General features: G+C 42.5%; 1 protein-coding gene across 1 annotated transcript; it reads left to right on the top strand.

Moving 5' to 3' along the window:
• Positions 1-7,373: 7,373 nt before the first annotated feature.
• LOC119120856 (mothers against decapentaplegic homolog 6-like) lies at positions 7,374-24,426 on the top strand. Its single transcript, XM_037248079.1, has 4 exons — positions 7,374-8,693; positions 9,571-9,624; positions 10,845-10,904; positions 23,504-24,426. Exons 1-4 carry the CDS (start codon positions 8,048-8,050, stop codon positions 24,112-24,114), a joined length of 1,371 nt encoding a protein of 456 aa, XP_037103974.1. The 5' UTR covers positions 7,374-8,047; the 3' UTR covers positions 24,115-24,426.
• Positions 24,427-26,384: the final 1,958 nt, after the last annotated feature.

Raw genomic sequence — 26,384 nt, 5'->3', positions numbered from 1 at the left:
ACACTCAGGACATGTGAATAATGGCAAAAACAGTGTAGACAAATTCAAAAGGTGTGAAGAGCAGGATGTTATTGCACAGTAATGCCTCTGAGACTCTATGAGTGGTGTGAGTTCATCAGAGCAACAGCCTGGGGGAAGAAGCTGTCTCGGTGTCTGCTGGTTTTGGCGTACCGAGCTCTATAACGCCGTCCGGAGGGGAGTAGTTCAAACAGACTGCAACCTGGGTGAGAAGGGTCTGTAGAGATGTTCCTTGCACGTTTCCTGGTCCTGGACAGGTACAAGTCTTGGATAGAAGGGAGGTTGATTCCAATGATCTTTTCTGCAGTCCTGATTGTCCGTTGCAGTCTGTGCTTGTCTTGTTTGGAGGCTGATCCAAACCAGACAGTGATGGAGGTGCAGAGGACAGACTGGATGATGGCAGTGTAGAAGGTCTTCAGAAGCTCTCGCGGCAGGTTGAACTTCTTGAGCTGTCTCAGGAAGTACAGCCTCTGCTGGGCCTTCTTCCGGACAGAGTCTATGTGGCCGGTCCATTTCAGGTCCCGAGAGATTGTGGTTCCCAGGAACTTGAAGGTGTCTGTGGAGAGAATAGTATTACTGCGGATAGTGAGGGGTAAAAGTGGTGAAGGGTCTCGCCTGAAATCCACTGTCATCTCCACGGTCTTGAGCGGGTTCAGCTCCAGATGGTTTTGGTTGCACCAGTGGACCAGCCGCTCCACCTCCTGTCTGTACGCAGTCTCATCACCGTCCTGGATCAGTCCGATGAGAGTGGTGTCGTCTGCATACTTCAGGAGCTTCACAGGAGAGTCATCTGAGGAGAAATCATTGGTGTAGAGAGAGAAGAGCAGTGGGGAGAGGACGCACCCCTGAGGGGCTCCAGTATTGGTGGTCCGGGTGTCAGATGTGATGCCCCCCAGCCTCACACGCTGTCTCCTGTTGGTCAGGAAGCTGGTGATCCACTGACAGGTGGGGGCAGGCACCGCAAGCTGGATGAGCTTCTGTTGGAGGATGTCAGGAGCGATGGTGTTGAACGCCGAGCTGAAGTCCACGAACAGGATCCTGGCGTACGTTCCTGGAGTGTCCAGGTGGTGCAGGATGTAGTGCAGTCCCATGTTGACCGCATCATCCACTGACCTGTTTGCCCGGTAGGCAAACTGGAGGGGGTCAAGCAGGGGGCCCGTGACCTCCTTCAGGTGGTTCAGCACTAACCTCTCGAAAGATTTCATGACCACAGATGTCAGTGCGACGGGTCTATAGTTGGTCTATTAGTCAAATAAATAAATAAAAGGTCACTCGTGAGCGACCACAGCCATTAGTCGTGGCAGTGGCGCCACTGTCCACATGACTCCAGCCTGCCCGAGATCTGTGAAAGGGGACCGGCTTCATCACACCGTGGTTCCCTTCCTTTTCCTTTGTTTTCATCCCGTTTCCTTCCTCATTTTCTTAGACACCGTCTCCCCACGTGGAAGTCAAAACAAAAAAAAAACAATACTGTGAAAGTTACCAGACTACATCTACATATATGACCACCTTTACATTCGGGTGGTTCACTATAGGAAGGATCACAATGATTGATTAAATTCCAACTTCTTTCATAATGTCCCCAAAGGCCAAAGCAGCAAATGCGATCTCAAATGCAGCATCTATGTACAAAGTAAGGGCAACAGCTGGTTACTGTGTGTTCCACATCAATGCAGATCAGGGGCATGCAAAGTTCGGGGCCAATTATTAGGGGCATCCAGGTTGTGCACACTTTACCAAACCAAAGACTTACAAGAAGAACCTGCAGTGCAAATACAATAGCTCATCCATCACACAAGAGTTTATGGTGAAATTGAGAAGCTAGTAGAAAATCCTGAAGCCCATATGGAATTGTAAATGAATCCTCATGCTAAATGCTTTCATTTTATCACAATGGCGTCCACCTTGCCCTATTACACAAATATGGCAACAGAACTCCACGTCCCCACATATTTTAGGAATGATTAGTGTTTTCCATTAGTTAGAAGAAGAGAAGAGTGATTAACGAGCTTCACTGTTGCCGCCAGCCTTGCCCAAGTGAGAGTCAGACCCAAGACGGAGGAAGAAAAATTAATATCTCGCCTTAAAACATGACATGCATGGAAAATCATCACAGGGAAATCTGAGTGAAAAATTCAAAGGCTTGTCGCAGCATTAGAGCTGAGTGTGACGAGCGAGTAGAGATTTACACCTCCCTGGTGCCACAAGTCAAGCGGACGAGGATGGGCGTGTGCACTACTGAGACCCGCTGAGAAGGAAAGGTTGGGTTTGAGGCCTCTTGACATTCATTGCCCTCTTGACCTGCTAGCCTATTCTGCAGCGGAAATAAATCAACCTATAGTGTGAGTGCACAATAAACAATGTTGTTGTTGTGGTTGCTGTTTTTGTAACACTTGTGCTCGGCTGCAATTCAAAGTACATCATCAGAGATGCCCGCCAAATGAAATGTTTCTGATATTTGGGGTCCCGTTCAATATATGTTGTGTATGATCACAGACGGTATATTTTTAATCTTAAAATAGAACGCTCTCTGTGACAGTATGACTAACTTATTAATTGACGTTTGAAGTGTTTGTCCGCATGGGGGCGACAAAAGCACCACACGTGCGTCAACAAATTCCCTATGCAGTAACTCCTCATTTTTCGCTGGGGTTACATTCTGAAAAGAACTCGTGATAGGTGAAATCCATGACATGGAAACCTTTAATTTTTTTACCATTATTATACATGTATAACAGTGAAACCAAAGAACATAAACGGTTTTCAGGCCCAAATTTGTTTACCAAATTTAAATTAATTAAGTTAAATTAAATCAAAAATGTGTTTTACAAATAACTACAGTAAAATAATCATTTTAATTATCAATACGAAGTACGTAGTATATAGTAGGACAAATTGTGACTCACGTGTATTTCGCTGCACCTCTGACTGTGCTGCTTCGGCCTAACTCCGCTTTGTAGAGTCTTTTTCTTCTGAAGCCATAACACAACGACTGTAAAAAAAAAATCTGTATAGCAGCAAGGCCGTGAAAGGTGAACCGTGATGTAGCGAGGAAATATTGTATACATTCCGATTTAATTTGATATTGCAGAACATATTTCTGGAGTCTCCATAAATAATTTTGTTTGTGCTTTCGTCTCCAAGAAAAGCCACAAAATGAAGAGAACAGACTGAAGTGGGGATGCATGCAGTGACGAAATTTCATGGAAGAAATACGGACTTGTACTGTAAATAGGAGACAGTGCTTCTGACTATTTCATTCAGAAAGAAAGGCATCATTGGCCCTCAGTGCTCCTGACAGGTTAAGTCAAATTGACTATTTTTGAAAATAAAGCTGACTTGTAAACATTAACATTTTATCAGTCCATTGTTACAAACCTTTATAGAGGACAGTCTGGCACGGGTCCAGAGTTCTAGCAAGACATTATCTCCAGCACCCCTTCATGTTTTCACAAGAGAACCTGTGAGTCTTTCCAGTCCAGTCTATAAGAGGCTGGGAGTAGTTGTGTGTGCATGTGCATGTATGCATGCGTGTGTGTGTGTGTGTGTGTGTGTGTGTGTGTGTGTGTGTCAACTGCCGCCTCGGTAGGGCAACCCAGTCTGCCATGTCTCTGGTCTTGAGGAGGGCCATTAGGGGGAGTGATGAAGGTGATGACATGCTGTTCCTGTGGGCCCCAGACTCCTCGTTGCTGCCGCTGGGGCGCTGGGGAGCCTGCAGGTCTGCCCCCGGACAGACATGGAGACGCAAGGACGGCGTTTATTTTGGGAGGCGGTTTGGTGCTGGACACAGTGTCTACACTCCTGCTAGCCTCTATACACCCCACCCATCTCTTCCCACACTCAAAACACATACACACCTTATCACTAGCACTCACGCAACAATGTTTTGGTTGGGCGACTGGAATGACAAAGATTGTTAGTGGGTCGGTTCACTCAAAGTGGACCCAAAACAGCTCAGCTGTAACCTACACCGAGGAGATTGTTTCTGGAAAGCGCAATAGTAGTTTTATAGGAAGTAAATTGGTGGAGCATACTAGGAAAAAATGACATTTGAATAAGCCACCATGATGTTTTTCATGGGGCTTATTGCATTCACATCTGGTTTTGTTAAGTGAAAAATATGCTCTGTTAGATTGCCATTTGGCCACTGATTTGACCGTTGACAAAGTTTAAAATGGAAGATTAAAGACTTCAGCTTAGTTGTTGTTACTGTTATTTGCAAATAGGCTGAGTGTGAGCTTCTAGTAAAATCCTTTACACCTTACAATTCATACATTTTGTAGTCCAGTGTCCTTGATAATTTTATGTCACATTCATTGTGGTAGTGTATAAAGTTAAATGCATATCAAATTTGCATAACATACACAAAGACTATAAATATAAACTCAGCGTCCAAATACCTCTGGAGAGAGGATTTAAAGTATTATGATCCACGAAGTTCCTTCCTTACCACTCTACCTCTACAAATGATTGAGTTACAGAAGGAAACACATTTTGGACAGGTGCCCAGTGAAGCACACGACTCCCCTCGCTTGCTCCTTCAATGATACGGTCTGTCAGTCACTTGCAACACGACTCCCGTCTCTTCAGGCAAATTTGGAGGAGTCTGTTGGCGACAGGACACACACGCTGACCTGTAACATTGAGGGCTCTATATATATTCATAGAATGCAAAAACGTGTGTATTCTGATTTCAAAATATTGGCACAGGTAGTGTAATGTGATTTTGATGAATTTAATGACACAGATCAGGGAGACAGATTGTGATCACAGATGTGTGGTAGATGTCATCGTCATTTATTCTTATACATAACAGCATCCATCAAACTGTGTTAAGCATTGCAGAAAGGTGAAGGCCTTATTATTATCATCACCATCTTTTTTAGCATGCTTGCCGTTCCTTTGTCTCACTTCTTCCCTCCACCTGTCGGCGTATCCCTCACGACATTTAAAGGGAAGGAGAAAACTCGTTTCAATTATTGGCTGTGTTCACACCCAGGTTCTCCCTATTAGCATTTGGGGGGAAGCAAATCACCAAATTAGACACAAATAAAAGTGAAGAACATTTAAAAGCTGCAAAACTATCCAATATTTACAGTAGATTGGCGCTCCTAGAAAAAATACATCCAATGCTGTACATTTTTTGTAGAGTTTTATAAGTATTGTTCAGTTGTATACATTTACATGTATTGTATCATTGTATACAATACAGTTGCGTCTTAACTTTAAACCCAATTCGTTTTGAACTATTAAACAGAATTTTTTAACATTGCAACGCTCAATGGTTTTCTTTGGAGAGTAGTTTGTGAATCAACAACAGCATAACCCAAATTGATTCAGCAATTTTTTGAGTGTAATACGTACGTACACAAGAGTATTTTTCCCCTACATGATAATGTACATGTAATACTAACCATAGGCTATTGAAAGCTATTTCTAATATTTTGGTCACCTTATGAGATGGACACATTTTAGCAGCATTTTGTTTTTTTGTAGTTGAATTGGTCCCAGCGATTACCACGATGTTATTTCCCCTTAAAGCAAAGCAGGATGTAAAGACTTTTTAAGAGTTGAGAAACTTGAAACCCTTTGCGCCACCAGCCAGTGCGTCTCCCCGCCGCCTAAACGTCTAGACTGGCACATGATGATGGGAATTAGAGAGAGAGGGAGAGAGAGAGACTTCAAAATAAAAGTATTACAAGTGGGTCATTACAAGTTAATTCAGAGGTGAATGTATTTCCTCTACTGACATTATGTATGATGTTTTGATTGAGCAGCGCACATGTAAATTCATGCCATTGAAACAAAATGCAAACTCAGTTATTGCAGTACAATTTCATTTGATTTTTTCATGTCCTAGAAGTGTTTTTCATACATATTTGTATTATTAGTGTAATGGGTTTTGTCCCGTCTTGTCCCAGGTTTGTTTATTATGTGCATATTGTCTTAGTTTCTGTCCGTGTGCCTATGTGCTCGCCCCTCCCCTCCTGTTTGCCCATGATTAAGTGTGATCATTCTCACCTACCTCTTGTTACCTGTCGTGCATATAAGTCCTGTCTGCCCTTCACCCCACGTCGGTTCATTGTTGTCGTACTGTTTTGTTGTCGTCATGTCCTGCTGTCTTCTTGTTTCACGTCCCAGTCAGTCAAGTCATTGTTTTGTTAAGTCATGTCAGTTTGCTGAGTCTGTTAGTTTGTGTTCTCCAATAAACCCTGGTCCAAGCTGCATTTGGTCGCCCTACTCCATCTGATCCGTGACAGGTTTGGTAATTTGTTGATTGCTGAATGATGATTTACAAACATCTGAATCTGAATATGTTTTGTATGTGATTAACCCTTTAATTTTCTTTAGAGTTTTGTTTATAAAAGCACCCTACTGACTCAGGCACAGGTTTAGGTTATCACACACGGTTGTCACATTGTCTGCTTCACAGAAGTCAAATTTACCTCATCTGCAAGTGGAGGTCTTGCAGTTCTTTGTAAATGTAGATCTATTTTGTGCATGCTAATCTCTTGCAGGGACTTCCACCAGACAGTGCGCTGCCCCTGCACGATATAGTATTTAAACTTAAGGAAAGCTGCTGCTTCTATTTGTCAGTAAACAATGCATCTGTGTTCATTCCCTAAATCAAACACCTACCACGCGCTTCTACGAAAAGAAAACTCCATCAATTTACACAATTAGAAATTGATTTGTGTCAGACTTGTCCTAGGCCCATAAAGTCAAATGTTTTTCTTAGAGGTTGTTCATTCTATTTTTATTACAAAAACGTTTGTACATTGTTACATAGTTTAAGATCTAATTAGTCATATTTTTCACTTGTACAAGCCAAAACATGTCAGGTAATTCAACCTAAAATATTATTTTGTTTGAGATAAAAGAACCAGTGAAGTGATTAACAAGTAAAAACAAAATGAACTTAGTACAACTATTCATATTTTTTTTGTTTGCAAAATTTGTCGTTTCACTACCTCTGGTCCAAGAAATTTTTGTTGTTGCTCTTGCACATTTAGACTGTCAATTAACGCAACACTAGGCTGCTCTTGATAGCCCCCCCCCCCCCCCCCCACCATTTTATTTTTATCAATATTATTATTTGTAGTAGCAGCAGCAGTAGTACTGTTATTATTATCATCACTATTATGAAATATAAATATTAAATGTACATTATACTGTAATGGTACGTCGTAACAATTCATGATTAATAATAAATATGACTGACAGAGCTAAGGGCCCAAAGTCAAATTTTGCTTGGGGCGACTTGGCGGTTGTCTTTTATTCTGAAAATACATGCGGAATAAGACTCTCCTTCCAATGGTCGATTTGACCTCTCGTCATTCCAATGCCTGCGCATGTTTGAGTGCGCGTGTGTGTGTGTGCCTGTGGAGGACTTGCTTGCAGGGGGACTGGAGAGGAACGATTCCAACTCAGTTTCAAAGAACGGAAGCTATCATTGAAAAAGAGCTTCAGTGTGGTGCTTTATCTCCGGATTTTGTAGCGGGATTATAAAGGGATTTCTGTCGATTTGGGATTTACGTCGGAGTGTAAATTTTCTTTTATGTGGATGCCACAATTTCCAAAGGAGGAGGCAAACTCCTGGCAGGCTCTTGGATGTAATCCTGCACATGTTACTTTTTAGATGCTGTTGTGGTGCCGAAGAAAAGGAAACGCTGGAGGTGTGACACGAACCCCACACTGTCAGATGATAGTGATAGTGCTCTTGGAACTATGGTTCGAGGACTGTGCGTGGGATGTGGAGTTGAATGAGTTGAGGTTCCATAGAGTTTCGACGCAAGATCTTCAACGTGTGCGGTGTGCGTGCTTCACGTGGAGCTGTGATGTCGAAGTGAACGCTTTCTCTCCCAAATGTTGCGTGTGAGCCCGGGGACGGCCACCCCTGGCTGCGCATGTTGGGCGCACTGTGCACCATCCGCACGTCCCGGGCGCCTAGTCTAAATAAACCCATGTGGGACCCTCCGAGAGCCGGACGAGACCGACGCGACGCATCCGGGACGGTCTAGGTTGTCGTATGTTCAGGTCGAGACGCTCCGGGCTTGTACGGCGACTGTGGAGAAGCCGTGCGCTCACCCAGAGCGATGGAAGCGGCCGAGCTGAAGGAGGATGTCCATGTGGCTCCGGGCTGCCCAGAAAAGAACAGGGGCCGGTGACACGCGCCGGGGAGGACCCCGCGGGCGAAGCCGGGGACAGGGAGGAAGGGGAGCAGGCTGACGACGATCCGGGACGCACAAGCTCTCGCAGTGAACAGGAGGCGGACGCGACGGTGACGTGTTGTTTGTTTGGGGAGTGGGATCGCAGACCTCTGGGCCCCCACTCAGGCCCCCCTAAAGACAACAGGGCCCCCTGCGAGTGTGACATCGTGAATATTGCCTACGCTTTTCTCAAAAGACTCCCGGAGCAAAGTCTGGACCTGTTACTGAAGGCTGTGGAGTCCAAAGGAGCGATGCCAAGTGAGTGCGTCATGGTCCCCAGCACAGAGTTTCGGTTAGGGGCTCATCACGTCTCGCCTCAGTACCTCCTGGGTCGGATGTACCGATGGAGCGACCTGGCGCTCTCGTCCCCGCTCAAAGTTCTGCACCACTGCCAAAGTTTCGAAGGGGGGGACGGTGGAAAGGTGTGCTGCAATCCTTACCACTACAGTCGATTATGTGGGCCAGGTGAATAGCCTCTGTCTGTCATCCATTTATCCATCCATCCATCCATCCATCCATCCGATATGAAACCACCAAATACCTCGGGGAAGTGTGTGTGTTTGTGTGTGTGTGTGTGAGAGAGTGTGTGGAGAGCCCATTTGGGAGCCCATTTGGTGAACCTTGAAGCCAGCCACACAGCTAGCCATGACGCATGCACTCAATGAGAGTAGAGTTTGACATCGGAAGTCACATAGGCATGGAAACACGTTTGAGTGTCAAACTCATTTTCGTTGTAGTTATGGCTTCCCTTATTGGGTCGTTATGATGGTGAAACCAAATAAATGTTTAATCGTCTCATCGTATTACATATACACAACAAATTGATGCCTTATTAGTTTTGAAATCAGAAGTCAACAATAATAGTTTGCTGAATTATTGGTCAAGCTCTTTTATTCCTGCCAGACATTCAAACACAACTCTTACAGACTGTTTGCTTCAGAAAACTTGCTTGCAACACGATCCGATTGAGGGCTGCTCTCAAGTTGCAACGAGGTTCTGACCCTCCCCCCCACTTCTGTCTCCTTCTGACAAGGAGGTCCTCTTCTTGTTATTTAGGTGAAGGAGTGCCGATAATATACAGTTTGCATAGAGCTGGCGCCAGACTGACTCGCTGGGTATCTGACAGAGGACTCGGCAATTACTGCCTGTGCTCTGCTCTTAAAGGGGCAGCGCGCTTCATTTCACTGTGTACGTGTTGAAGGGATAGAGCCTGAATGCAAGAGTTGTGCTGTTTGATATGGCGGGAATCATCATTTTAGTAACATACATGAGCAACACTGAAAGAAACACTGTTATAAGTCATCATTTAAAACTTTCTAAACGTTGCCGTGTTTTGTTCCAGAGTCACCTCCTCCTCCATACTCGGTGTCCCATTCGGATGAACACAAGCCACTGGGTGAGTTTGGCAGCAGACACACGACAAAGCAGTAAATGACAGGCATCGTCATCTTGCAGGCTGACGCGTTTTCTTCTGTGGTTGACATCATGGCTTGGATGTGAAATTACATGTTGAAAAATAAAGTCTATCTAAAAATGAATCTGATGCTTAATCACATGTTTCCACTGGGTGTTTAGAAAGGATACCAAACTACAGTCTGGGTACTAACAGTAGGCCATAGAAAACAGATGGATAGTTTAAGAAAAACAAACAACGTAATTTCTGGTTTGGTTGTTAACTAAAAGATTCATATTAGTTCAAAGTTCAATGAAAATGGTTGGAATGAACACATGGAAATTCCAAAAGGCTGTCACCATCATAAATCATTTTTGGCGACAAAAGGAGTGTTTAAGGTTCCACTGTATTGTTTTGTTTACCAAAGAAATGTCACCAGCTAAGCCTCAATTTTACAAGGACTTTGGGGTCCAGAATTTGGGAATCCCCCCCCAAAATTTAGATAGAAAGTCTTGGAAGGAGGAAAAAACTCTGAGCCATGCATACGAGTGTATCGGGTAATTGCAGTAGGGGAGTACATACTAAGATACTAATGATACTAAGATGTTTATGGTTGGGGAGTAACATTGTTTTAGGTGAAAATGAATACGATATTGAAAATTAGAAGAAAACGAATAGACATCGTATTATTGCAGCAAAACCACGCTCACCGAACGATAGCAAAAGAACTAGAACGTGTGCAAATAAGAAATGTTATTTGAAATGAAAATGACTTTTTTGATCTCTGAAACAGAGAACGTCCATAAATGTTACGTTCTTACATTACCTGAAATCATTGCACACGTTCATGACTTTAAAGTGATCCCAAAAGTCATTCTTGATTTCCATGTTTAAAATAGCCCATAATGCCCGTTTGCTTTACAGCTTGCTTCCTTGCGAAAGCTACGATGTCTCAAAGTCATAAAGATCAAACAGCCCTTACCGATTTCTGTCTCTGTAGTGGTCGCGTGTTGTGTTCCAAATGTTTTAAGGTTAGTAGTAAAATTTATTTATGACCAAAGAAAATGGGGCCCATGACCAAACTGCGTTAGATAGACAGTCGTGTAGAATCGAACCATGTAAAATTAGGGCTTTGCTGTATTTGTTTAACATGAAATTGATGGGAAAATGGGAAACTTTAATCCAAGTGTGTAATATGCTTTCCTTTTTTCAACATTTTCCAGACTCTGTATTGTCTTACACTGAAACTCCGCCCTCTCCCATCAGACCGACCGACTATACAGGTATAGTACATTGCAGTATTTTTTAATTGCAAATATTCGAGTTTTTCCCACTCCTATGGAGAAAGTGCTAAAATTAAATAAATGTATACACTATGAAATATTTAATGTCATTAATTAAATAAATGTTTCATTTATAAATTAAATACAGAATTGTACAAATCAAACAAAAAATACATACAGCATTAAATAATTAATTAGATGTTCTATTAATTAAATGTTTCTTTTATTCATTAAATATTGAATTAAATGAATCAATGTGTTATTGAATTAATTAACAATTTCCAACAATAGGTAATTATAATGATTATTTCAATAAAATGTTCATGGTCCTGTGTTGCAGTGTTTTATGATTTTTAATTATTATTTAATGGTGTATTCATTTATGATCATTTAATTTAATATTTGATTAAGGCATAAAACATTTACCGTAATTTTCGGACTATAAGTCGCGGTTTTTTTTCATAGTTTGGGTGGGGGGGCGACTTATACTCAGGAGCGATTTATATACATATATATGGTTTTTTTTCACTTTTTTGGGCATTTTATGGCTGGTGCGACTTATACTCCGGTGCGACTTATAGTCCGAAAATTACGGTAATTAAATGACATTTTAGTGAAACATTTTATGGTTTATTTATTGATCGATTTAATTTTGGCACTTTTGGTCCTCCATACATTCCTGTGGTACATGGCTGTGAAATTGTAATGGTGTATACCTCTCAAGCAAACCAAATTGTAGGAATGTAATTGTGCGTATTTGTGTGCGTATGTTGAAATGACCCCTCTTTCAGAACATCTGCATAGGTTGATAAGTTGCTGCGCTGTTGCAATGTCGTGCCTTCCTTCCTATTTTCGAAGGCTGTTAAGATAACCCCAAAGCCTGCAGCATAAAGCGTCTATTGTCAGTGAGGCATGGGGGACTTTGTTTGGGGTCTCTCACTGCCCTGATGCTGCAAAAGTAGCCTTCCACTCCCCCTTTCCCCATCTCTCTTTTCCTCTCCACCACAGCCAAATATTTCACTGGGATGAAGTTGCAATAAGATCTCCACGCATACACCCAATCCCCTTTGCCTCTCCAAGCGCCCATCCCCCTCTTTCTTCCCTCAAATCCCTTCATTCCTCTCGGCAATTGAGCAGTGGAAAGAGACTTGTATTTTGGGGGCGGGGGAGCCTGGCGGTTGTGATCTGGCTTAGGTGTAGAATTTGTGTGTGTATATGTGGAAAGGGGCAGTTTAGGGTTGCGCTTGGCCAGGAAACAGCCCCCTCTAGATGATGAAACTAGAGCTTTATTTGTTTAAGTGCTGGGGTCGGCCAGAGAGGTCCACGTAGTACTAAAAAAAAAAAAACGGCCGCAAACCCACTCGATCACGCCTGTCTGGACAACGTTGTGGAAGGTGCTGAAGGATGAACGGGCACCGAAGAAGCCCGTGCGGTGTCGTCGCGGCATCCCAGACACATCCGATGTACAGCTGATGTACTCATCACTGTCTTGCCTTGTTGTCATGAGTGTTGGAGGCCGCCTGTTGCTGGGCTGTGAGAGATCCTCAAGTCATTGACAATTTGACACGCCCGCAGCCCACCCCACGGATAGCTCGTGGCTTTTATGGGATTTTAGACCAGATATGTCTAATAGTGTCATAGTAAAGTACAAAAGTGGGATGTGCCAAATGTTCTACGTACATAGCAAGATTGCCTCGACTTTCTCAGCTCAACTACAAATCGGGTTCCTCCAAGGATCACAAATGACTCAGATGTATCCATTGCAATAACGATGACGCATTCAATACATGCCCAATGGAACTTTTATACCACAGCTTGCCTAAATTATTAATATAAATGATTACCCAAATCATTTTCTGGTTCGGGTTCTGGTTATTACGCAATGAGTTGTGGTGAAGCTTTTTGACCGAAATGATGTTTTCAATGGTCAACTATTGTAATTGTTGTTGTGCATTAGGGACAGTCACGAATCAATGGTATTAGGATTTGAATAGGTGTAAAAAAAAAAAAGAGAACATTAAATCCTAATTTTTGCATTTGGAGTTAGTCAGGAATATCTGTGATGAGTTGATGTTCCAAATTAGGATTGGCCTTGTTGTAGGCCCGGACTCTGTTATTCTTGTTAGACTTGTTTTGAATTTTGAAGGCCGCTTTTAGTAAATCATCATACCTCACTATGAGTACTTAAAGACTTTGTACAAGTGTTTTGCAGCAATCAGGGTTTTATTTATTGATTGTTTGAACTATGTTAATGTTTAGATGTCTTACATCTACCGGAAGTGAAAGAATATAATCAATGGTTTGTCTGGCTCTTTAGGAAGTCTAAAAACGTCAACCTGCAGATTTCAAACTGATCATAAAAATCATGATTCTTTTCTTCACTTTATTCCACACCATTTTATAACTTGGATTCTAAGGTGTTAACAAAGTCTGATCTGAATTACACAAACAAAAACACCGTTTTTGACGAAAAGCTTGCGAGGGATTCCACTTGAGGTGGCCATTTGGATACTGTGAACCGCAACAGGAGGCAGCACTGATTGTGCTGGGCGACATGAAGCGGCGCTAAATTTCCTTACAGACATGCTCCGTGTCGTGTTTGTGCGAGAGCACGCATGTGTGTGGTCTCAGCTCCCCTGCCCCCCACACCGCACTAACGCTGCGACTGCAGCCCAGAGCTGGAACTTTTATGCGGTACACGCGAGAAACAAACAGATCTGCACATTGTTCTCATCTCAGACTTTGTTGAGATGCTCCAGTGGCGACACAGGTGGTTTGCTCACCGCACGGTGAACATGTTGTCGAAGAAGAGGCCGGCTTATGAAACATTTACTGTCTCCTTTGAAACTATTATGAGTCTTTCACTAACTAGCCTGTGATGTTTTCTACATAACAAATGCGCTTTGGCTTCTTCTTTAAAGCGGCTATTTGCTTGAGGTTTAAAATTAAAAAGCAGCAAGCAGGGTGTGGTCCATACATACCTTTGACCTCGCCTCTTTTATCATTCAATCAGTTAATATTCCCTTTAAACTACAGCACACAGCGCAGCTCGAAAAAGGAAACTTCAGTAGATTTTGGTTCCTCATGTGATATTGTCAATTTTTAGCATTCAATTCTTATTGTGTGTGTGTGTGTGAGTGAGTGAGTGAGTGTGCGTGCGTGCGTGTGTGTGTGTGTGTTTGTGACACAGAGGAATTTCTGCCATGACTTGCTGATAAGATCGTTTCAGTGTGCTCAAATAGGGGTTCCATCAGGACAAACACAGATGCACTCACGCACATGACCACACGAGTTGAACGGAAGTTGGTTGTTGCCTTTCATCATTGAATGCATGCGTATAAATTAGTATAGTACGTATGGTTTAGTTGATTTTAGTCATTTATGATAAGAGTGCAGAGTGGTTAACACTGCTGTCTTACAGCAAAAGATTCGAATTTGCCGACCTTGTGTAGAGTTTGCATGTTTTCCCTGTGCTTGCGTGGTTATATGAATGATAATAGTAATTTGTTAATAATATAATAACAGCGATATGTCATTCAGTAATATATACTTCGTAATATGTTTGGATTAGGTGAAAGTAAACTTTAGCAACGGATGGATTTTTTTTCTGAAATGTTAGAGCTATTAATTACAACGCATGGTAAAATCTGTATTGTGCAAGCTTTTAAAGGTCAAAAATAAAAACAAAAAAATATAAATATAAAAAATATAATATAAAATTAAAGATCTAAAAAAACTGTTTATAGAAAAAAAGTAAATACATTTAATAAACATAAATCATATATATCCGCATAAATCAGCAGAAAAAATACATTGAGGCACACAAAGCCATGTCTGATTAAAATTTGCTGTTGACCAGTGTAATTATATTAAAAATTAAATGTAATCGGCAACGGGGGCAAGGGTAGGTGTGGGGTGGAGGTAGCTAGGTTCCGACTGAGCCAGAAATAGACCGGCCGTTCGGGAAACTCCCAGAATTTAGGGTTAGGATTAAACCTGACTCTCGGAGCCAAACAAAACTTATAACCTGGTACACTCGCTATATTCGCCAAGTGAGCCGTGCTCTGCTTCCCCTGTGAATGGAGCCAATCAAATGATAAAAGTGTCCTAATGAACACAAAAACATCTAAATGAAATGAGCGTATTTTCCCGAACAACAATAAATGACAGGTTGCTTTTGTATCGTCGGCACAGCGACAAGTCCCGCTATCCATGTGCTGTCCCAACCAAAACACAAGGAATAACAGTTCTGGAGCTACAAATAAGGGGGCTGGTGGAGCGAACCCTCTGCCACCCCCCATCATATTTTTTTTTGTGTAAGTTGAGCAAGGTATCAGCCAAACAATCATGTCTCTAAGCCCTGTCTGCACTCACTGCAGCATTAACCCCATGAATTGGCTCTTTGACTGATGGGGCACAGCCCAGGAATGTTGGGAAGGTGAGGGGGAGTAGGGTCTCGGTGCAAAAGAGGCGGGAGAGGGGGCCGGTGGGGTCTGAATGACTCTGGAGAGTGACATCTGATACATGTTTGAACATATCACCGCTAATAGTTAAGACACACAGAGAGGAGCCGACATTCTCGGAAGTTTGGGAGACAGTTTACAGAGAGCGTTGTTGAAGTGGTCTTGCGGGATAAAAATGTTCCACGTTCGTCGACGCTGTATGACCAGCATCGGTCAACGTTCTGTTGGGGCTCTGTTCTTCTCAAGTCCACGTCAGACAATGAATATTAAATTAGATTCCAGAGCAGAATCCAAGAAGAATCAATTCCCGAGATATTATTAGGCTCAATGTAAAAATAGTGCAAACAGTAGACATCCATGTCTGCCCAAGTCCGGACGGGTTGTCTTAGTGGCCTGTTTGCTGGCACGCTCACGATTCGAACTCTCATGCCTGACTGAGACCCATTAGGCTATGGAATTCTACATCAAGGGTTAGCCCATTAACCGTTTGCCATTTCCTCAAATATTTTCCATCACGGCCCGTTTTCACCACAAGCCTCTAAAGACACCGAGTCACGCATTGGTAGGCTATCTGTTTTCCTCCAGTTTTACGACTTGCTCATCAGCGTTTTTGTCAGCTTTATGTTTTCTCTTGGCTTTCGTGTTTACCGAACACACGAATGTAATTCGATTGAGTTTTGGCTGTCCTGTCATTCTCTGTGTCTTTCCAATGCGCTGCCTTAGTCTATGTTGTCAGATCTTCATGGTTTAAAATAAGGTTTAAATTACAGGACTGGCTGTGGCTTTCCTTTGTTCCCTTAGAGTTTCTGCCAACTCGCAATTTGGCTTTTAATGGAATCCTGCCATGCCGCCGAACTTAAAGATTCTTTGCAGATGTTGAAAGGCTCTGACTTGATGAAATGTAGGACAGCGTAGCCTGCACTGTGACTGTCAATGCAATGCCGAATGACTCAAAATGTGTTTATCTTGGAAAAGCAACACTCACCTTGTTTTCACAAGCTGCGTTGGCTTTTTATGTGAGTCAGCAATATTTACGTTTTCATCACGGAGTCATCTCACAGGCCACAGAAGAGACACGATCTTGAGTACGTTGAATCTAATATCCCGAATTTGGATTTGGGATTGCAACATGCTTTCGTTTTGATATGAATATAATTGCATCAGAAAGGCCCAAAGCTTTTAAAAAGTGATTTCACTCATCATGCAAAGCTCACACAGTTCTTGTGTCTATATGAATTTACTGTGCAAACATTATATTCTGCTGCTGGAATTCCATACTTTGATAATGCCCCCTAATTAACCATTCGTCGGAATTTCTACCTCATAGTGGAACAAGTGGATGTGTTCCATGACTAATTTGTGTAATTACGTTCTGAAGAGTGAAGGCCATATAGTTGGCCCACGTGAGACTCAATGAGACACTTGTCAACTTGACCTCCACGACTGGCTGAGCGGGGGAGGAAGTGTCGAGGAAGAGGGCTTGTCCAGGAATGTGTTGGAAGGGCGCATGTCAACTATAAGGCCCGCCCCCCCCTTTTACTCTTTAACTTGCTGCCTGAACGTATTCCCATTCGAATAAAAAAAAAAAGTTTATTCATCATCAGATTTATGTCTCTATATGAATTTATGGTTACAAGGCTACATCAGAGAATTTTCCTCAGACATGCAACCACATGCAGGATTTTTAAGTGCTGTATACCACATGAACTGGGACTGCGCTAACTCTGTTTGTTACGGAAAATCCAACCAGATTAACCGAGAGCTTGACTGATCTGTTTAGATCATACAGATTACCGCAACATTCATTATAACACGCTGAATTTGTGTCAGTCATTATGTTAATGTTTTTCAATATGATGATCTGATTCAATCCTTTGTTAACTTTTAATCAAAGGGACTCAAAGTGTCTGGACTATGCATCTGGCGAAGTGACAATTTGGTGGCAGAAAGTTTATTGAAACCTTAGGCCTGCTCAGACCATATGTACGTAACTCCAGCACAGGCTAGATAGCTGGTCAAACAACATATTTTGGGCATCAAACCCTTTGAGCCATTGTTTTATGTTTTGAAATCCTCACATTGGGTACTCAAATGATTGAGGACAGTGTACTTCTAGCATGCGGAGACTATCGTGCGACTAGTGTGTCGCATTTAAAAAGAATCAAAGGATTTACTTTGATTGGCCATGCCTGAAGTCAACTGTGACCACTCCCACAGCGGCGCAACCCTCCCTCTTGCAGATATACCGCTCCCTGCTCTTTGGTGAAGTAACCACCATCGGGTCTAATGCATCTCCACGCAGGGATACGCCACACAGAATTTACGCTGTTCACAAAAATAGAGCCTACTCGGAATTGATGGAAAGGTTGAGGCCTCCATGCTGCACTAAGCACAACACGTATCCTAGGGCCCATCTTAGATGGCAGAGCTGAGACTCTCAAATGCGCAAAAAGTCCAAATGGCCATGCACATACACGCACAAGCTCCCAAAGAACATGTTACCATAATCACGGTGATCACCTCTCCCACCAATTATTATGTATACATAGTAGAAATTACCCAAGATAATCCACAAAGCCAATGGTACATTTGCCCATGCAGGACGAATGTGCCAATGATGAGTGATAAGCAACTTTTTGACACAAAACAAATAAGTAGAGTGGTTTGAAATAAATCAGGAAAATTGCTGTAATTGTCATGCAATGTGTAATGTACCACGACAACTTTTTCAAAGTACTTGAATGAATTCCCTGTAAAGGCTCAGTAACTCGGTCCAGCATACATATTGTGCCAAGGCAAAGCTTCTTGGTGGATGATACAATGTTTGGACATCCAGTCAAGCAGGATGAATGACGTATGTCATACCTGAAGAATTCCCTGGCCCGACACGGAGAAATGCAGGAAACTGGTCACTTTCTCTTTTCCTCTGGAAGAATTCTTCTGGAGTCACACATCTGTGGAATTCTACTGGCATTCTCAGATTCTAAGAATTTGGGAAACTGTGGAAGAATGGAATATTAATATTGTTAAACTAGAAGCATGGGATTTTCACACTGCAGCATCGAAACGGAGGGAGCAGTGTGCGTGTTTGTGAGCAACAGCCTCATTGTGGTGGACTGTGAAGCCAATGTCTGGCGATAACAGTCCTCTGATGGCAGAGATAGTCAAGACGCCAGCCGGATTTGTGGCGTGCTAGATTCAAAGTCGCTGCTTGATTTTTGTTGTCCCAAACACAGAAAGTAGCATTTGTTACCAGGATTGCTCTTCTCTGAATTTCCTGTTGATCACTGATTTTCAGGGAATTCAAGGCTTCTGAAAGAAAACATGCTGACAGCAGTCAGTGGTTGAGACCTTTTTTCCCCTGTGCCCCCACCCCCACCCTGCCTAAAACCACCCAGTTCTTTCAACACAGTGGAAGAGTCTAATAACTGGAGGGGAATCTAATCCTTGGCAGTGGATGAAAGACAAGGGTCTCCCTCACTCCCTCTTTTTCTCAGTCTTTCTCTCTCCATTTTTTCCATGGATGCTAGTTATGCTTGGCAGGTTCTCTCTCTCTTTCATTTTCCAGTTCCCTTTTTCACTGAGTTTTTTTTCACCCTTTGACTTCCCCAGTTTCTCCTTGCTGTATTCCTGCTCCCCTGCAGGTTGAGGTTGGCAACAGGAAGCCTCCCTTGCTGTGATCTGGAAAGGTGTGAATTAAAAGGAGACAGTAATTCAGTTTTCATATCCATGTAGTGTAACATTCATTGTCTTGCCTGGAAAGAAAAATCTCAATAAGTCACTCACCCTAAAATGACAGTTTGACGCTGATCGCCTATTTTATTACCGTATTTTCCGCACTATAAGGCGCACCGGATTATAAGGCGCACCTTCAATGAATGGCCCCTTTTAAAACTTTGTCCATATATAAGGCGCACCGGATTATAAGGCGCACCTTCAATGAATGGCCCATTTTAAAACTTTGTCCATATATAAGATATATACATTTGGCCCGCGGGCCGGACTTTGGACACACCTGCTGTAGTGGCTTAATATTGGTCCATATATAAGGCGCACCTGATTATAAGGCGCGCTGTCGGCTTTTGAGAAACTTTTTGGTTTTTAGGTGCGCCTTATAGTGCGGAAAATACGGTATTATTATTATTGTAGTTTTTTTGTGCAATAGCCAGTTTGTAGCTATGGGGTAGGGCAGGGCACATACTGTATATGAGGTCTGCGGCCATATTTAAGTCATATTTATTCATGGCGGCCATTTACGTTGTCTGCTGCCACACTGATGTTCTGGTCACTCACAGATCGCTGTGATCCTGTTCCCCACAGAGTTGTCTCCATGTGAGATGTGAGCATGCCAAATTATAGGAAATGAGAAGATCCTCTTTGATTGGCAGTGATGTAGTTGGCTGTGTTTACACTCACAGTAGCGCAAACAGCCCTATAAAATGTGCCGGCTTGCGAATGGCTGCGAAATTACCAACATTTGTTCGAACAAGGCAGAATACACCCTGGACTGGTCGCTAGCAAGTCACAAGAGTTAAAAACCTCATGTTATCTTTACAGGCGCTCACTTTTTCTCACACTTGAGGATCTATTTGCAAGTAGAAGCAAGCCAGCCACACCAGAGCCAGTCCTGTCAGCATTGCCAAAGAGGAAATCACATACCAGCATGCACGCACACACACACACACACACACACACACACACACACACACACACACACACACACACACACACTGTTAGGCATACACTTGCTGGTGAGATGACGACTGGCAGCCCTCGAACCCTCTCAAGCAGCAAAGTTCAGGCTCCAGTAATGAAAACCAGACCCGCTGGTTCCCTTGCATGGACAGGGCCAGACTCCCAAAAGCTTTTCAAGACAAGAATTAAAATTCTTCAAAGCTATTTTGATCAAGTATCTCACAGACATGTTATAAAAACACCTCAAACTGTTAAATTGTGAAATGAAATGTTCCTTTAAGTTGCAATTTAAGCATAAAAAGCAGGAATAATATGCTGATTGCGTGTGGTGGTAAAACCGATTTTATCATCTCCAAATCGAAAGATAGTTATCTGTAGCTTGATATTGTCTTTCTTTATACTGTCTGGCCAGACATGAAAACATTCTGTAAATACTGCCGCTATAACAAAATGATCATGTAGAATGCAGTGACCATGTAACACATTCCGCAGGTATGTGACAAGCTCCAGGTCGAGAGAAGAAGCTAAAAAAAAATGTACGTTAAAACACTCTTGTACGAAGGAGAATGTTTTACAGTGAGATTGGCACTAAGAGACAGTGCTTTTGAAATGAAACAACAAAGGTTACTTATCTAATTGGTAAACAGGGCTGTTAAAGGTTGGCTGGCTTAAATGCTTGCAGGACGCAGTAATTGCAGCCAGCCCTCCCTCGCATCCAGAAAATGCGTATAGGCACGCACAATCTCCCAGGCACACACTTAGTCGCCCCAAACATAAACACACTGATAACCTCCCATTTTAACCTGTCTTTAAAAAATTCCATTGAAGAACTCGGTTTCCTCCAAGCTCCTCCCTGCTGCTTCGCTCTCACACTGGCACATTATACCTTGAGTTGGATTGGAGCCAAGCTGAGCCCGATGACACTAAGAACCGTCCGTGCCAGAAACATTCAACATGCCACGCATTCGGGATTGATCTTGTCTGTATTTTTCTTCTGACGTCACAGAATTAGTGGAGCCATTGGTATTATTTTCAATTTAATTGCGCCTCTGTGTTCTGGTTCCAAGTCCCATTTGTGCTTTATTCCACAATGACATATTTGTAAGGCTTTATCGACATAAATACTTGTCATAAGACAAGAGACAAGAATAAGACATTAACTAGATCAGTCTTGTAAAGTGATGAGGGCAAAGAACCCCTGCCCCCGCCCCTTTAAGAAACAACTAGTAAATGAATTATTGAGAGTGCAAAACTTTGCCAAGGAAGCTCACTTCACAATATACTACACTACAACTTTTTAAATGGCTTTTAACTTTAGATTACTGAAAGTCAAGACTCTTCATTTAAACACTAGGGTGGTGAGTTAGATAAGGTGCACTCTCTGAGAAGTGGTGCCTCATTACACGTTCAACTGATTTCTTCACTTATTTGCTGCCGTTGATTTGTAGAACTCGACTACAGGCGACCGAAAAGTGTTGTTTTCAACGACTGCGGGTCCAAGTCTATTTAGAAAAACAGCTGATGTCATACGCATGCCAGGCCAGTAGGTGGCACTGTCTCTTTGTCAGGAAACACCACGCATTCACACCCACTACTTGTCCTCCAGGTTTTTATCCAAAACCATTTCTGAAATTCCTTTTGTCTGCATGTGTGGGTTTGAATTTACGTAATGTCCCTTGGATTTACGCCATAGTGGAGCAATGCTATCTAGCATGTGGTCCGACATTTGCTGTTTTGGCTAGGACCAACTCCCACTTGCCTACACAGAACCAATCTCCACTCTCACAAATGACCATGTCACGTGTTCAGACTAAAATGTTTTTGGTGACCCATTGACATGAAAAAAGTAGGGCCTAAATGGCATTTGTATCTTTTAGATCAGGGATTGTCAATTGGTGGTCCACGGCTCTGTAGTGGTCCCTGGCGGTATTGCAGGTTGTCCGGGAAATTGGAAATGGAAAATAATTGTACCATTTTTAAAAATAAAATTGATTTATTATTTAGACTTGGTTTATTTTCCAGCCAATTTTGTGAATCATTTATACCCAATACATAATACACATGTGATAAGCTAATGATAAGTTTCATAGCTTTCTATGAAAAAAGTATTTTTGAGGCTACCAGCACAATGATAAAACCAAGTCTTATTCTAGAGAATGCACGACTTGGACAAAAAAATAGACTTGATTTGACCTAACATAACCTGTAGCTCGCCAAAGAGCTTCTGGTTCTGCAGAGTTCTTCCATGTGTTCTTCCTGTCGATTTGTTAAGACATTTGAACTGAAATCTGCGGCCTTCCTCCTGGTGTACTGTGGGGAAAAATGCTTGTGAGCTCATAAAGTCTAGCTGTGTTTCCGCATACATGTTTGTGTTGCCTTCTTACAGGTGCGTGTATGTGTGTGTGTGTGTGTGCTTGTGTGTATGTGTGTGTGTGTGATTGGAGAGTTGTAAAACCTCCAGACCGCAGGAGTTGCCAGCCTGGAATTCACTAATGATACACGTGGGGCTCAAATGAGATGTGTAATTTTGTGTGCATGTGCTTGTGTGTATGTGAGAGTGTGTATGCGTGCGTGGTAATAGTTTGTTTGAACCACTAAGGCCAATTTTCGCGTGCATGTGCGACGTGCTATCATCATGTAGTGTGCGCTTGTATTTTGCACAGACAAGCAGACTTTTATCTCTTCCTACATCGCCCTCCTCCTCCCTGCCAAATAAATACGCACCCCCCCCCAAATTAAAATGGCCGCTGCATACACAGCACACCTAATCTTGATATGTTTCACCCAAATGCTTGTTAATTTAAAAAGGGGCTAGTTTTCTGATGGTAGAAAACGGGGCGCGCCTGTGGAATATGACAGGAATGGGGCCATGGGCACATGGGTCTTTAAATCCTCTGTGTCAGTGGAGTCTCTGGAGAAAAATAATGGCATCACTCTGCGAGGGAGTTAATGTGAGCTGATAGCATGAGGGCTTGGGGGTGGGGGGGGGTCAAGGGTTCACCGCCTTGCACAAGGTTGACAGAGAGCTGAATGCTTCCCACTCCTCTCGTCTTTGCCGCCCTGCACCTTCACTCCAATGCAGGATTTTAAGGAGTGATGAGAAGGGGGGATGTCGGAGGATTTCCCTGGAGGAAGCCAACTATTGACACTCCTCTTTCAAAAAACATCGTAAATACAGTATAGCCTTCTGATAGCTCTGACTAGTTGTTAATCGTCAAAGTTCAGACCAATGAAATGATCGCCAAATATTACCATTCATGGTGCCAATTTTAGCGATATATTTGATTGCTCAGAAATTCTTCTCATACCTCCAATCAAGTGTCTTGAATCCTCACCCCGCCGCTGCAAATTATTACGACCATTTTTGAAAAAAATATTGTGTCTTTATTGACAGTTGTAAACCACACATACAGATTACTCCTCTTCTTTTCTCATCTTCAGTAACCGGTAGCTCCCTGGGCTCGTCAACCACCAGCGGACATCGTTCTCACTGGTGCAGCGTTGCCTACTGGGAACAGCGCACGCGTGTGGGCCGCCTTTACCCAGCTTACGAAGCCTCGCTCAGCATCTTCTATGACCTACCTCAGGGCACGGGCCTCTGCCTCAGCCAACTCCACACCAACCACAGTCGTCACGACAACCGAGGCACATCTGGACTTCCGGCGTACCCCGCCCACGGAGGGAACAGCAGCAGCGTCCAACAGATCCGCAGTAAAATCGGCCATGGCATCGTGCTGAGCCGTGAGCCGGATGGCGTGTGGGTGTACAACCGCAGCCAGCACCCAGTGTTCGTCCACTCGCCCACTCTGGACCTTAGCGTTGGAGGATTGAGCGTGAAGAGGCTGATGCCGGGCTTCTCCCTCAAGATGTTTGACTATGAGAGCTCCAACTGGATGGCCGAGCATGGCGTGAAGCCTGAAAGCCAGGAGGGGCCCTGGGACCCCCACAGTGTTCGTATTAGTTTTGCTAAAGGATGGGGCCCCTGCTACTCCAGACAGTTCATCACTTCCTGTCCGTGCTGGCTCGAGGTGTTACTTAACACTCACAGATAGCACCCAGCCTGGATCACAGTTGTAATCCACCAAGATTTAATATAAAGCTTATTATATATTGTATAAAATCTATTATCATGTAAATACTTCATTTTGTCATTTTACAATGCAACTATTTATGTATAGTGTCACGTGTGTATGGACAAAACAAAAAGGAACAAGATTATGCACTTTTCAGTCTTCATATATGCATTACAGAGTTTCTCAGTGTCATTTTGCAAATATAAAGATACTCAGTTTATGTTGTCATGATTTCACTATTTCAAAGTACGCCTTACACATGTCAATAAAACATTTGTATTAAATTAAATACTCAGCAGTTTCCAGTGCTTGAGGAATCATTACCACGAAAGGTCACTTTATTGCCATATTGAACTTCCAAAATTCTTCATTCGTTTCCAATAGTATTTGGTTTCTTGTGATGTCTGGGCACACTCAGGAGTGGTCACCAGTCAATTGCGGGAGAACATTCACACTCACGTTTGTGCCAGTTCAAAATTCTCTTGCATGCTTTGCGAATGAGTTGGAAAACTGTACCATCAGAAGCAAACCTGTGCAAGCATGGACAGAACATGCAAAACAGCAAGGCCACAGCCAAATTCAAACCATCAACCTCACAAGTGTAAGACAGGTAGTTTCCACTTTTTTATTGTGCTGCCTATGCTATTAAAGTTTATGTACTAATACAAATCTTTCAATAATAATTTGATATGGTTGTAAAGCACCAAATGGCACTGAAATAACTTGTACATTTGTATATAATGCTACCTGGTACTACTGGCCGATCGAAAAAGTGTCCAAAGAAACATGAGTGGGAATTTGAAAAGAGCCAGAAAGGAAACATTTGTGTGGGCTGACAATGTGAGAAACTTAAGCTTTGGAATGAAAACCCAGATCAATTTTCCAGCAGAAACATCAACATTTTATGTGAAAACCTTCAAATTACACATACATCAAGTCATAATTAGGCAAAGTCAAAGTCTGCTTTATTGTCAATTTCTTCACATGCCAAGACACACAAAGAAATCGAAATTACGTGCCCACTATCCCACGGTGATGATGCAATTCCAGTGTAACACACAGAGAGGGTAAATCAAATTTGTACCTAAATAAAAATTTTGAAATAATCTTAAAGATAAATGCAAATGCATTGAACTTAAAAGGTAAATACAACAGAACTGTGCTGGGCCAGTGATTCATTTGTGGGCCACTAGAGGGAGCCCCTATACACTGCCCCATATATATATATATATATATATATATATATATATATAGAGCGAGAGAGAGAGAGAGAGAGAGAGAGAGAGAGAGAGAGAGAGAGAGAGAGAGAGTGAGAGAGGCTGAAAGCGGCCACATGATTTTCCAGGAGCCATCTTGTAGCTCTACTCTCCTTCTATGTGTGACACATTTGAATTCAATTGCTTTTTATGAATCTTTCATAGTTAAAAAATAATAATTTAAAGACACACTGTACTGCAAAAATACCCTTTTGGGGTGAAGCCACTTTACCTCACAAAATTAAGAGTTTGTTTTAATAATGACTTTATTTTTATTACAAGTCCCATTGGTAAAGTACAGTGATACATGTTAAATTTAAAAGGCAATTTTTTTTTTTTAGTCAATTGGGAATCATTGGCTGCCTATCAACACAACATGGCTGGACTGACCTCAGTAACAAAACAACATTGATTTTTGTTTTTCACTGAATCACTGATCAGCCACAATGTGCAGATCCTATGGTTGTTTGATGCTTTAAAAGTCCACTTCTGCATATGGCAACTCTTACCCCTCCCTACTAACACTGTCACAACGTCAACACATCACACAATACTGACTGCTGAGAACCTTTTTAAAAATCATTACATCTGTATGAATCATAATCAGGCCAATCTATGTTCATGGCATCAAATAGAAGCAGCAGAAATGGAAAGGAGAAAAAAAAGGCGTCAGAGTGCCCGTGTTAAAAAAAGAAATCACATAACTGAGTGATTACACAAGAAACCGCAGAAGGGCACTTGGGCTTAGATTGATTTTGGTGGGTGAAAATTTGGCATTTGCGTCTCCTAACAATACAATTATTTACAGTACATAAAAAGGAAGAAATAAAAGAGCAAGCAAAACCAATGGAAAGCTCTAATAATGAGACTTTGTGGAGACACTCAGCAGGCTTCTTGCTCCAACCTGTGATTAAGTTTTAGTCAAAGCGTTAGGACGGTCCCACAAGTTAGTCACAGCTCTCCGTCTGAAAAATAGACTCACAATACACTACG

This window comes from Syngnathus acus, chromosome 3 (genome assembly GCF_901709675.1).
Source record: "Syngnathus acus chromosome 3, fSynAcu1.2, whole genome shotgun sequence".
In the NCBI taxonomy this organism is placed as follows: domain Eukaryota; kingdom Metazoa; phylum Chordata; class Actinopteri; order Syngnathiformes; family Syngnathidae; genus Syngnathus; species Syngnathus acus.
Note: the sequence above shows the minus strand (reverse complement) of the source record. Positions and strands in the feature narration are given on the sequence as shown.